At 44.1% G+C, this 13841-nt stretch overlaps 1 protein-coding gene across 3 annotated transcripts in view; it reads left to right on the top strand.

The window, feature by feature from the left end:
* The first annotated feature begins 1496 nt into the window (after positions 1 to 1496).
* ADAM23 (ADAM metallopeptidase domain 23) overlaps positions 1497 to 13841 on the top strand; it is a 177587-nt gene continuing 165242 nt past the window's right edge. For 2 of the 3 annotated variants that reach the window (XM_032754785.2, XM_058439253.1), the window contains exons 1-2: positions 1497 to 2045; positions 3251 to 3468. In XM_032754785.2, the coding sequence (XP_032610676.1) occupies positions 1832 to 2045; positions 3251 to 3468 (432 nt within the window). In that variant the 5' untranslated portion in view covers positions 1497 to 1831. The remainder of the gene's footprint in view (positions 2046 to 3250; positions 3469 to 13841) is intronic. The other variant, XM_058439249.1, reaches the window with a different exon arrangement.

Here is a 13841-nt window from a genome sequence, read left to right as displayed (position 1 = left end):
AGTGTGACTTCTGCTTGTGTGTACCACCCATTTCTTTATTCATTTAGTACATATTTTCCAAGCGATTTCTCTGTGCCTCAGACACTGTGTGAGGTCCTAGGGACACGATGGTGTGCAGAAGGGAAAACTGTTGTTGCCCTCACATGGGGGAGGTAGCATCAATTACAAATTTACAGGAATAAATATGTGATAGTAATATCCTAGCTCAACATAGAAAGGAAGTTATCTCAGTATTTACCTAACAGTTTTGTAATGTGCGTGTGCGCGCGCCTATATGTTTTCTTCTTTTCTCTTTGTTAAGTGTGAGTGGAGAAGATGGCTAACACTGAGTTCTGTCATGGCCATGGCACTTTTATACCCACATCCTTTCTTTTAATCATGGAATTCTCCACCCCAGCCCTCACCCCGTGGATGTCGGAGTAAGACAACATTGTTATCACTCAGATTGTCATTGGGAGGGTGAATAAATGAATGCTTGCATTATGAGAGTTTGGGGGCAGAAATATGCCACAGACTCTTATCTGAAGCCATCAGATTTAGTAGCTGCGAACCCACCGAAGCCAGGGATTTACATTTTTTACAGCAACTAGAGAAAATTTCCCCTTTCCTCTGCAGAAGTCAGGACTGCATCTCAAAAATAGAAATGTGTCCTCCTAAATGTGTGCCCACCCCCGTGGTTGACAAACAACGGATTTCCCAAGATAGCTGACACACACTCGGTTTCTAATCTCTGTATTGCTTCCCCGCCAGAATGTCGAAGTCCTTCCCGAATATGCCCAGTCATACTTTCTGAACTTTTGAGCAAACACCGTCCGGCTTCTTGTGCTTTCCTCAAAGACCCCAGGCACTGGCAGGGAGGACACAGGCCGGGGCGGAGCGCCCCTGCGCGGGGGATTCCTGCCACACCGCGCCAGCCTGCGGCGCAAACGCGCTTCTCAGCCGCAGTCCCACCCGCTGCTGGCAATCTGAATGAGGAGCCGCGCTATTTTTACCTCCCCGGCTGCAATCCTTTATATTTACATGCAGGAAGCAAATAAATAAGGGATTAAAAAGGAAATGCGTGGCCTTAGTTTATCCAGAGCAGGAAGGGGTTGGAATAGGAGGGGATATGTGAAGTCTGGGGTGGTGGAAAAGGCAGGTGGACTTCGGCTGTTTGTTTTCTCCCGATCATCCCTGTCTCTGGCCTGGAAGCCCCCGCACTCTCTTTCTTCTGGCTTATCCGTGACTGCCAGCTCCCCCTCCACCGCCCCCATCTTTTGAGGTACCACCCGTCACCTCTGATGCTGCTTGGGCTGCTGCATCACTCTGCTGCTTTACCCCCTTCCCCGCCCCCGAACAAAGCATGCGCAGTGCGTTCCGGGCCAGGCAACAGCAGCAGCACAGCATCCAGCAGCAGCATCAGCACCCGAAGCCCCGCTCGGGCGCGCTCTCGGGGGGCGGGGCGCACGCCCGCTCCGCGCGTCCCCGCGCCGCTCGCTCCCGCGCGCCGCCTCAGCATCCTCAGGCCCGGCGGCAGCCCCCGCAGTCGCTGAAGCGGCCGCGCCCGCCGGGGGAGGGAGTAGCCGCTGGGGAGGCTCCAAGTTGGCGGAGCGGCGAGGACCCCTGGACTCCTTTGCGTCCCGCCCCGGGAGTGGCTGCGAGGCTAGGCGAGCCGGGAAAGGGGGCGCCGCCCAGCCCCGAGCCCCGAGCCCCGCTCCCCGAGCCCGGAGCCCCCTGCCCGCCGCGGCACCATGCGCGCCAAGCCGGCGTGACCGGCTCCGCCCGCAGCCGCCCCGCAGCTAGCCCGGCGCTCTCGCTGGCCACACGGAGCGGCGCCCGGGAGCTATGAGCCATGAAGCCGCCCGGCAGCAGCTCCCGGCGGCCGCCCCTGGCGGGCTGCAGCCTTGCCGGCGCTTCCTGCGGCCCCCAACGCGGCCCCGCCGGCTCGGTGCCTGCCAGCGCCCCGGCCCGCACGCCGCCCTGCCGTCTGCTCCTCGTCCTTCTCCTGCTGCCTCCGCTCGCCGCCTCGTCCCGGCCCCGCGCCTGGGGGGCTGCTGCGCCCAGCGGTGGGTATAGCCCCGTGCCCTTTGCGTTGGCTTTCCCGCGGGGCCCTGCAGAGGAAAGCGAAGGGCGCGCGGGTCCGTGTGCTCCGGGCTTGTACCCGGCTCGGCCTTTCCTTCCCTCCCTGCCTGTCTTTCCACCCTTCTCGTTCCCAAACCCCTATTCATCCCAGTTCACTTTTGGAAGTCCTTTTCTGTTGCATTTGCTAAAAACCCATTCCAATTCTTGTTGGTTCCACTGGGAGGTGTTTAGTGGATCCTGGGTCCCTCAGCGATCTCTGTGCAACTTGCGGAGGGGAAACCAGTGGATGGGAAATACAGCGAGGGAGCAAGTTGCTACTTGCGTGGTGGAGCCTTAATGTGAATGCGGGGAGGATGTAGTGATAATAGTGGCAATGGGCTGTTTCCTCAAATTTCCTATCCGGCATATTAAGTGCGGTTGGAATTAAGGTGGGAGGCACACTTCGGGGACCAAAGAATTAAGGTGCTGAAGACATACTTCATGCACGACCTTTGGTTCTGATTTCTCAAAGCGCTTGTCATTATAATGAACAATTAATATAATACCATCTTGTTGATTGGAAATCACTGAAAGCAGAAAGCTGGCTTTGTCAGGAAAATAAAAAGAAATTGGGAAGCTGCCAGCATCTGTATCCCTACATGGCAAAGTATGTTTGCTCATCTCAAAGTTAAAAGAGAAGGTAATTGTCCATTTTGTTAAAAGAGTCAATTAATATTCGGTATCCATAAATTCAGTACTCAAGTTATCTTAGGAGCGTTCTTAGCTCTCGGATGGGATGCCACTAGGCAAAGTAGAGTTGTGCTTCTGTGGACTCAGAGAAGGGGTGGAGATCGGGGGCAGGACCCCTGAACATGTTCATTTAATGACTCTTCTTCCCTCAAGTTCCTTCTACCCCCTCCCCCCAACACTTAGAAGTATAGATTTGAGTCTGACTAGAAATGTATATATGACATAAATCAAAATAAATAGTGCACAGCCTTATTGGCTATTTATTAACTTCTCCAGGCCATTTTATTGTTGAAATAACTTGCTTTACTGTAGCTCTACTTCTTAACTGTTTATAAATAGAAAACTGTGTTTGCAATTAAAGGAAAGATGCATTTTAGTGCTTATGTATTTTGTGGGGTAAATATGTATGTGTTCGTGTATGTTTGTGTTTTCTGCTCCCCCACCCCCCTACCTCCACCAGCTCCGCATTGGAATGAAACTGCAGAAAAAAATTTGGGAGTCCTGGCAGATGAAGACAATACATTGCAACAGAATAGCAGCAGTAATATCAGTTACAGCAATGCAATGCAGAAAGAAATCACACTGCCTTCAAGACTCATATATTACATCAACCAAGACTCGGAAAGCCCTTATCACGTTCTTGACACAAAGGCAAGACACCAGCAAAAACATAATAAGGTAGGCAGGAGGCTGGCTATGCAAAAGTAACTATCATGAAGAGTTTTCCTTTGATTTGATTTTCTGCCAGAATCTGAGTTCACAAATTTGACTGCAGCGTTTTATTAAGAAAGCAATTAATACTATGATGGGGGAGAAACTGGAAGGAATTAACTTGGGATCTACTGGGATAAGACTGTTGTTTCTCTTCTCTGACTAAACGGGAACTAGAATTTTCTGATACCTGAAATGATATCCATGTATCTTTCAGGTGCATTGGGCACTGAACAGTAGTTAAGTGAATGTGTTTATGATTCTGACTTGTTTCTGTGAGGCTTTATGTAAGGGTGTAGTATTCTGCCTTGATATAAAACTGCCTCCCATGATATAAAAACTGCTTTCAATCTGCACATACAAGATTGCTTCAAGAAGCTATTTGGCTGCAGTGTCTCCATCAGTCTTTCCACTTAGAAATTGAGTGTTTAAACAGTCTCTGTTTCTTTAATTGATCAGTAGGAGGAAAAAAAGTTTTCTGTTGTATTTTCAATAGGTAAACAATTTGACACTTAAAAAGATTATGGTGACTAGACACAAATTATTTGCATAATATGAAGACCAATTTTGGTTGGCATAATTCTTCAGTACCTACTCTGCGTTGATTATGAGCAGTTGCTTTACTTTCAGGTTAGTTCAGAAAGTGGGACTGATATTTACCAAGGTGTCAGTAGAAGACAAATATGTTTAATATCCAAAGAGTTTAAGGGATCTTTTTCCCTGCGTACTATTCTTTACTTGAATTAATATTATTTTGAACTGCCAGCAGATTTACACAATGGATTATCGGTTCCTCTGTCGTTTATCAGGAGCAGAAAATAGAGTCTGTATGTTAAATGTTTCATTTTGACCTGTACTTGTTCAGGTGAGAACAACAGTTAACAGTTAACTGTCTAAACATCTAGAATTTAAGAAAGTATCTGCAGTTTACATCATTGTTTTTATTAGTTTTCTAACATATAGGTAAGTGGTAACAGTATTTATGGGGAGCTAGAAATTTAAGGCTTTTGGGTGATTTTCCTATGTTGTAAAGCAGCTAATATAAAATTCAGGTGACCCGAGTGTTTAATTTTTACTATTTTTTACAAGTTAGGTCTCTGAGAAAGTGCTTCCTTCACCTTGAATATTACTGGAGAGGTGAACTTTCTTTCACATTATTTTGAAGTGGCTGCTACCCACCATGACATAAATGTGTCTCTGTTCTCAGCCAGCCCTTTTCTCCATAAGCTCCTATATAACTTAATGGGGTGACTAATAGGTCATGTCTAACTCATTTGTCTTATTGATAGGAGAAATGGGTGTTGTCTTTAAAGAAGAGAAATCTAAGGCCCTTTTGATAAAATGCATTGCGGCTTTTACAGCTTTCCTTATGAATAGGACCCTTTAGAGTTAAGTGGTTAGTTCTCAAACTCCAGCACCTTTGCTTAGGGTGATGGAGGAAGGAAAAACAGCTGCCTCAAAGCCTGTTTCAAAGAATGCTCAAGCCCTCCTCAGCAGAGACTTGAAATTTCAGTGGAACTTTTTAATAACTCAGATATTTGAGGCTATGACTAATGCTTGCCTTATAGTTTAACCTTATGTGGCTGTTTTCTTTGGTGGGATGTGGTTTGACTGTAATATACCTGACTTGCATGATAATAAGGTTTGTTAAACCTGTACCCACCACTTACCTAGAGGAATAGACTTCTCACTGTGGATCACCTGCTTGCCCTTGGAATGATTCGGTCTCATCCTCCCCCCCCCCACCCCCAATTGTAGTTGGGTTTCTTTTATACTGTATTTTGAAAAGAATGTTTCTACAGAAATCATATTTGAAAGCATTTTTCTTATTAGTTTAACTTTATAAACATTTGTTGCACCTTCTTGTGTGCAAACAGTATGCTAAGTATTCAAAGATAAGAGATAAAGATTAAAAGGGTGAAAAGACATGATCTATCCTCCAGGAGACAGGAAAATGAGATAAGCAAGATTCTAAAAGTGCTCCCGTACAGGTATAGACAGTGTTGTTGTTTGGTGGGTGCCCTGAAATTACCCTTTGTGTTCTGTGATCTCCCTTATACTTCTGTTTTTAAGCATCTCTTGAAGTAGTTGATAAAAAGTGTTCCATCTGCTTTCTGCTGTATCTTAAGATGACTTGCTTAATAACAGTGATGAGAGACACTTGCCAGTTCTGCTGCTTTAGAAATGTTTCAGTAAGAAAGTATAGAATTTCATTTCTGCTTTTATGTAAAGAAGTTTTTATTTTAATATCTGTGTTATGTACCTTTTTTTTCCATCCCCTGATTTCATTGCACTGAAGCACATTTTAATGAAAGCCTTAGAAATGCTGAATCACTGTGCCTTTCTCATGGATCCCTGGACTGGGGGTAGAGGTGGAAATGGAAATTCCCAAATACAGGTTGCAAGGCCAAGCTCCACATTTGTCTGAAGAAATTTCACAAATGTTCAATGTTGATCAGTCTTTATAGCTGTGAAAGTTAACATGTTTATTAACTCTTCCAGAATTGGTGAGTGTAAAAGCAGATTGTGCAAACCACCTCTTTGCATGCTAATGTTTCCGAATGCCTTAATGTTTCTTTGTCAAAGGATGTTGAAAAATCTTTTTTATCTGCATAGAGTGATGTATAACCAGTTGTCCAAACTGTGCCATTTTTTAAAGTAGAAGTGGGCACTCCTAATAGTTATACCAGGATAGTAGGCATAAACCAAGGTAGTCCAGAGCAGGCAGGGAGTTTTGACACCTTGGATCTAAATGCTGTATTCCTTGATTTTTGGTGCTTACTCAAATTCAAGATTCTTTAAAGACAATTTTATTTTCTGATGATTTATTATAAATTCTTTCTTACTAGCTAGGAAGTCAGATTCCTGCCGTGTAGCAGTATTAGGGTCTGAAATGGAAAAATTTAATTTTGCTTTGTGTGATATTGTGAAATGTATTTGGTAATTATCCTGTTTCCTGGTACACAGTTTCGAAGACCCTTGGAATGTCCAGAGTGATGAGTATCTTTCATATGCCAATGAGATGGGTAGCTGGGGGTCCCTAGATAGCTTCAGGATGGGAGCTGGTCACCAGAAGGACCAGCACATTATTAGAGGTTTGGGATTTGCACCCCACAACCCCAAAGAGAGAGGCGGAAGGTTGAGTTGATCACCAGTAGCCAGTGATTTAATCAGTCATGCCTAAGTAAGGAAGCATCCATAAACACCCAAAAGACTGGATTCTGGAAACTTTCGGATAGCTGAACATGTGGAACTTCCTGGAGGGTGGAGTTCCTGGGGAGGGCATTGAAGATCTTCGCCCTGTGTGTCTCTTCCATCTGGCTCTTCATCTGTATTCTTTGTAATATCTGTTATGTAAATGGTAAGAGTAAGTAAAGTATTTCCTGAGTTCTGTGAACCGCTCTGGCAAATTAATTTCAGGGGATTGTGGCTACCCCAATTTATAGCTGATCTGTCAGGAGCACAGGCCTCCATCTGGAGCTTGAGATTGGCATCTGAAGTGGGCATCTGTAGGCTTGTGGGACTAGGCCTTCAACCAGTGGGTCTGACGCTGTCTCCAGACTAAGAGTGTCAGAATTGAATTGGAGGACACCGAGGTGGTATGTGATGGAGAATCTGCAGAATTACTTGGTGTGTGGGGAAAACCCTCCTATACATCAGATGTCAGAAGTGTTGGGTTAAGTGTTGTGTGAGACTAGAGAAGGAAAAAACATTACTTTTTTCTTATATCTCTTACTTTGTTATCAAGATCGATCTTTTTCACTTGTAGAGACTTTTATGGGCATAAATGGAATTGTATGATTACTAAATATAAGCGTTTTATTAACCATTAATGCAATATATTAATACAATGGACCATACATTTTAAAAGCAGGAGAAACACTTTAGATTCATTCATTCATTCTGAGATAATCCTATGTGGTCTGTTCCTAGGAAAGTTAAGGAGGCTTTTCCTGAAACTTTAGTCAAAAACTAGTTGTCCTGCTGGGCGTGGTGGCTCATGCCTGTAATCCCAGCACTCTGGGAGGCTGAGGCGGATGGATCACCTGAGGTCAGGAGTTTGAGACCAGCCTGGTCAATATGGTGAAACCCCATCTCTACTAAAAAAATATAAAAATTAGCTGGGCGCAGTGGTGCGCACCTGTAATCCCAGCTACTCGGGAGGCTGAGGCATGAGAATCGCTTGATCCCGGGAGGCAGAGGTTGCGGTGAGCATCACTGCACTCCACCCTGGGCCACAGAATGAGACTCTGTCTCAAAAAACAAACAAACAAACAAACAAACAAACAACCCCTCCCCCCCCAAAAAAAACAAACTACTTGTGCTATATCATGTTCCCTCAGGAGTCTCTTCTCTTCTGGTTGGGAAGGGATTGTGAAGATGCACGATGCACAGCACCGGACTTTGGGGAAAGCTGACTAGTTGCCCTGTGTGTGGCTCAGTCTTTTGCTTTCTCTACTACCTACCACCCCAGGATGAAGAGAGAAGAGAGAGAAGTTTAAGTGAATTTAGATCTTGGTGATTATTTTTATTTCATTCTCTATTTTAAGACAGGACTGGTTCCACATTTCTTGACTTTCCAGAAACCAGTTGTTCCATTGTTGTTGGTATGGGACAACAGAAAGAGAAACATGGGACGAAGAGTCCCACCTGTCTCTGCCATGAGATGTTGGCACACTTTTTTACAATTCTGGAACATATATTTTTATGACCTTTATTATAAGGAATTAATTTAAAAAATCAATAGAAAGTTTTATACTGTGGAACATGGGGAAAAGATTTCCCTTCTGGAAGTTTCTTTAGCAAGCCCAGACTTTATCTAAAGAGCTGCCTTTATCTAAACAGCCTTCCCAAGTTTTCCAGGTCTTCCTAAGCAGTCATTACAAAGTTGTAATATATAGAATTCAGGCTCGTAATGATTTTACTTGTAATGCTTGGCATGTAGTAGGCCTTCTGTGGAATGAATTGATGATTGAACACTCATATGTTAGAGTATAGTGGTTCCCATGGAATTTATGTAATAATCAAACTAAAATTCAAAAGGACCTTCAAAATACTGAAGTATTTTTGGCACTGTGCCAAGTCAGTAGGAGAGCCAATTTTGGTCTTGAGTTTTTCGCACTGCATAAGTCACACTAACTATATGCTTACACTACCTCAAGTAGCAAAAATACCTATATCAACAATTCTTAGATACTGTCTCTCACTGCTACCCATCATTAATGTGATAATCAAGAGCTATCTGGTAGTTTTTGTTATTTTTATGGTGGAGCAAGAAACTACTCAAATAGTTTCCAATAAATCAGATTTACACATAGTAGCTGTTCAGTTTTGTTTGATTCAGCAAACACTTATTGAATACTTCTTTTGAATCAGGTGCTGTGCTAGACTCTGGGGAAAATGAAGAAGACTAACACTTTGTCCGTACCTTTGCTCACTGGTGGAGTGTCAGAATCAAGGTAGCCGCTGATGTGTGGTTTATGTTAGTGCAGTTACTAGTGGAAGGAACAGAAGGCTGTAGGCATCCAAAGGAGAGAATAACCATTGCCTAGGGAAGTCAAAGAAAACCTCATAGAGGAAGAAACAATTGAGCTGGCCCTAAAGAGCAATTAGGAGTTAAGTTTGTGCAGAAGGTGGAGAAAGGAAGATCCACAGAATCGGCAGAGGAGAGGCTTCAGGTGCAAAGGCCTGACTTGCTTGGGTAGCAGCAAGTTATTTGGGTGGTGAGTGCAAGAAGGGGAAACTCAAGTGTAGGAAACTTCAAAGACAGGGTCTCTCTCTGTCACCCAGGCTGTAGTGCAATGGTACGACCTTGGCTGACTGCAATCTCCACCTCTCGGGTTCAAGCAGTTCTCCCACTTCAGCCTCCCATGTAGCTAGGACTACAGGTGTGCGCCACCACACCCAGCTAATTTTTGTGTTTCAAGTAGAGATGGGGTTTCACCATATTGGCCAGGTTGGTCCCGAACTCCTGACCTCAGGTGATCTGCCCACTGTGGCCTCCCAAAGTTCTGGGATTACAGGCATAAACCACTGTGCCTGGCCTAGTGTAACATTTGTAATCAATTTTTAAATATCCTATTTAGTTCCTCTAGGAACCCAGTGACATAGGCATTTATAGATGTAGCAGTTGAGATTTATAGTTAATATCTTCAGTAAGGAGAAATAGCTAGTAAATGGCTGAGAGAGCCAGGATTTGAACCCAGGTCTTCCCTTTGCAGAGCTCATGCTGAAGAGAGGTAGGGTGTACTGGGAGTGGCAGGAAGTGAAGGTGGAAGGTTGTGAAGACTGTGAAGACACAGGGGGTCTGGATTTATTCTATATCAAATTGTAAGTCCTAGGAAGTCAAGAGGTGAGTGCATATTGATTGAGCATAGATGAGTGCCAATTATGTGGCTCCCCAGCGAGCTTTACTTCTAGTAGGAGGAGACAGACCATAAACATGCCCAGAGCAGCAATGACAACCACACAAAGATTTTAGGTGTTGACAAGTGCTTGCAGAAGATAAAAAGGCATAATATGGTAGAGAGTGGTGGGTGTGATGATTTCTCTTGAAGAATCAGAAGATTGGGCTTACAGCCCCGGGTGGGAGTAATTCATCTAGGGAGTAACCCACCTACAGGTAAGATGTGGCTCCTCTTTAGATAGGATGACACATGCTGTTTACTGCAGTGCCCTCATTCTTTGTTGCTAACACTAACCCTTCTGCATTTCTGGTCCCTTTGGGCATTTGAATTTGGACCCTTGTCTTTGATTATTCTCTTCCATAAAGTCTAGACCATTTTTGGACATTTCATCCTGGTTTGGTCCAACTGCTACTGTGCTTTCCAGCAGCCTACAGCTGAGCTGTGCTGTTGAAAGTCTTGCTTCAGCATGCGTCCCTAAATAATGCTTTCTGCTCGCGGGTTGACTCATTCCTGCTAACTATGTAACTATTAGTGTCATTCTGTCTTCACTTATTCTCAGGCTTTGTTAACAGGGTGGACCACTGTCCTTCTCTTTACAGTTGGTGAAAAAATAACCCAGGAGGCCAGGTGCAGTGGCTCACACCTGTCATCCAAGCATTTTGGGAGGCTGAGGTGGGAGGATCACTTAAGGCTAGGAGTTTGAGAGCAACTCAGGCAACCTAGCCAGAACCCGTGTCTACAATAAGTTAAAAAAATTAAAAAGAAAAAATAACCCAGGAGCATTTGCCCAATGGTGATGCCCAGTGTGAAGGTAAATCATGCAGAAAAAGAGCTCTCCTTCCTGCCTTCCTCATCTTTCTCAGCCATGCCCCTCTGTTTTCCCAGCCATCTAAGAGTGAACCTTGGGAGTCATCTTTGACTCTTCTCTCTCCTGCCTATAAATAGTCGCCGATTAAGTCTTGACGTGTCTCCCATGACTCCATCCCTCCCCCCTTCTCTGCATTGTGTTCTTGTCATCGCCTCTGGTCGGTCTCTCTGTCAATCCATCAGTCCCACTGCTGACAGATTAATCTTCATGGAACACTTATTTCATCATGTGACTCCCTTTATCCACATTCAACAAGCATAATTTCAGCTAGATGAATTTTTCTCGTGGAGCAAGGGAGAGGATGTAAAATTCTCTTGAGAAGAACTGCTGCTTTCATTCTTACACCATACATTTGCTGTTCCCTTCTCCTTTCAGCATTTTTCCAGGCCTGTTTACCCAAAAGTCAGTCCATAGCAGGATATAATTTTGGATGATTCTATTCATTTCTGTCCAAACCCTGGGGCTAGTTATGGAAAACCCCTGTGACCAGTGGCAAGAACCGAATCTGTCAGGAATGTGTTCTTAGACTTTCAAGTCCAAATTCTGTCAAATTCCTGCTTCAGAACATCATGTCATCTCCATCTTTAAGATCTGAATAATTAATTGCTAGTAGAGTATCAGTTTTCTAAATGAAAATATTTTATTCCTTTCAAGAATGTATACAATTCTAAGGCTTTATTCATACAAAGTATTCAGTTCACAATTGATACGGGCACCCTTTAACCTTATGAAAGACTCATTGATTCATATAATTCATTCATTCAGAATCTACTGAGTGAATTTTCAGTTTTACAAAGGAGTCTTTGTATTTAGAATTTGTATAAATTCCGTATGATTTTAATTAAATTTAATGGTAGAAATGCTATTATAAAAAGGCTAGATCCAGTTATGTTTTACTCAGAATAATGAGGAATTAAAAACAATCATGTTAATTCATGGCCAATTTGAATAAAACTTTTACTTTCTATAAAGTGACATGAGAGGTTCATTCTCCATCACAGGGCACCCCGGTCTGGGACAGACGTGAACCTGTGAATTAGCACAATGTTTCAAATAAAGTTTTGTTATATGGGTGTCCTGTCTGGCTAAAGAATAGAGAGAGGCTAATTTCCTCATTTGGAACATTACACATTGATAAATTCAAGCCCTATGTATTGTGAAAGATGTTTGTTACCAAGATCTACCTTAAGATCTAAGTGTTCTCTAAGCCTTTGATTTAGAAATGAAAAGGACGGAAATTCAAACAAGTCTTCTCTGCTGATAGACACTAATTACAGAGTAGTTAAGTTCAAACAAACCAATGAACCAAAGTGTAAATAGAACCTTTGAATTAGTCCATTCTCACACTGCTATAAAGAACTACCTGAGACTGGGTAATTTATGAAGAAAAGAGGTTTAATTAACACATAGTTCCACAGGTCGTACTGGAAGTGTGGCTAGGAGGTCTCAGGAAACTTACAGTCATGGTGGAAGGTGAAGGGGAAGCAAGCAAGTCTTACCATGGCATAGCAGGAGAGAGAGAGAGAGAGAGAGAGAGAGAAGTGCCATACACTTTTAAACCATCAGCCCTCGTGAGAACTCACTCACTATCATGAGAACAGCATGGGGGAAATCCGTCCCCATGATCCAGTCACCTCCCACCGGGTCCCTACCCAAATACTAAGGATTACAATTCAACATAAGATTTGGGTGGGGACACAGAACCAAAACATAACATTCCACTCCAGCCCCTCCCAAATCTCCTGTTCTTCTCACATTTCAAAACCAATCATACCTTCCAACAGTTCCCCCAAAGTCTTAACTCATTCCAGTGTTAACTCAAAAGTTCAAGTCCAGAGTCTCATCTGAGACAAGGGAAGTCCCTTCTACTTATGAGTCTGTAAAATAAAAAACAAGTTAGTTACTTCCAAGATACTGTGAGGGTACAGGCAGTGGGTAAATGCTCCCATTCCAAAAGGGATACATTGGCCAAAATAAAGGGGCTACAGGCTCCATGCAAGTCCGAAACCTAGCAGGACAGTCACTAAATCTTAAAGCTCTGAAATAATTGCCCTTCTCACATCACATAAATGTCTCACATCCAGGGCACACTGATGCAGGGGGTGGGCTCCCACAGCCTTGGGCACCTCTGCCTTTATAGCTCTGCAGGGTACAGCCTCTGTGGTTGCTTTCATGGGCTGGCGTTGAGTGCCCATGGCTTTTCTAGGTGCATGGTGCAAGCTGTTGATGGATCTACCATTCCAAGGTCTAGAGAGCAGTGACCCTCTTCTCACAGCTCTAGTAGGCAGTGCCCCAGTGGGGACTATGTATGGAAGCTCCAACCGAACATTTCCCCTCTGCACTCCCCTCATAGAGGTTCTCCATGGGGCCTCTGCCCCTGCAGCAGATTTCTGCCTGGATATCCAGGTGCTTCGTACATCCTGTGAAATCTAGGCAGAAGTTTCTAAGCCTTGACTTTTACCTTCTGCATACATGTGGGCCCAATACCACGTGGAAGCCACCAAGGTTTGGGGCTTGGACCCTCTAAAATAAGAGCTTGAGCTGTACCTTGGCTCTTTTTAGCCATGGCTGGAGCTGGAGTAGATGAATGTAGGGTACCATGTCCTGAGGCTGCACAGAGCAATGGGGCCCAGACCTGGCCCGAGAAACCATTTTTCCCTTCTAGGCCTCTGGATCTATGATGGGAGGGGCTGCCATGAAGGTCTCTGAAATGCCTTGGAGGCATTTCCATTCACCTCCTCTTAGGCAGGCTTCTGCAGCAGGCATGAATTTCTCCTGAGAAAATGGGTTTGTGTTTTCTGCCACATGGTCAGGCTGCAAATTTTCCAAACGTTCATGCTCTGCTTCTCTTTTAAATATAAGTTCCAGTTTCAGACCATCTCTTCATTCACGCATATGGGCACATACTTTTAGAAGCAGCCAGGCCACATCTTGAATGCTTTGCTGCTTTGAAATTTCTGCCACAAGATACCCTAAATCATCTCTCAATTTCAATGTTCCACAGATCTCTGGAGCAGGGCACAATGCCTCCGGACTCTTTGCTAAAGCATAGCAAGAGTGATCTT

Source organism: Hylobates moloch, unplaced genomic scaffold (genome assembly GCF_009828535.3).
Source record: "Hylobates moloch isolate HMO894 unplaced genomic scaffold, HMol_V3 SCAFFOLD_1, whole genome shotgun sequence".
Taxonomy (NCBI): domain Eukaryota; kingdom Metazoa; phylum Chordata; class Mammalia; order Primates; family Hylobatidae; genus Hylobates; species Hylobates moloch.
The sequence above is the reverse complement of the archived record's forward strand: the minus strand, read 5'-3'. Positions and strand labels throughout refer to the sequence as shown.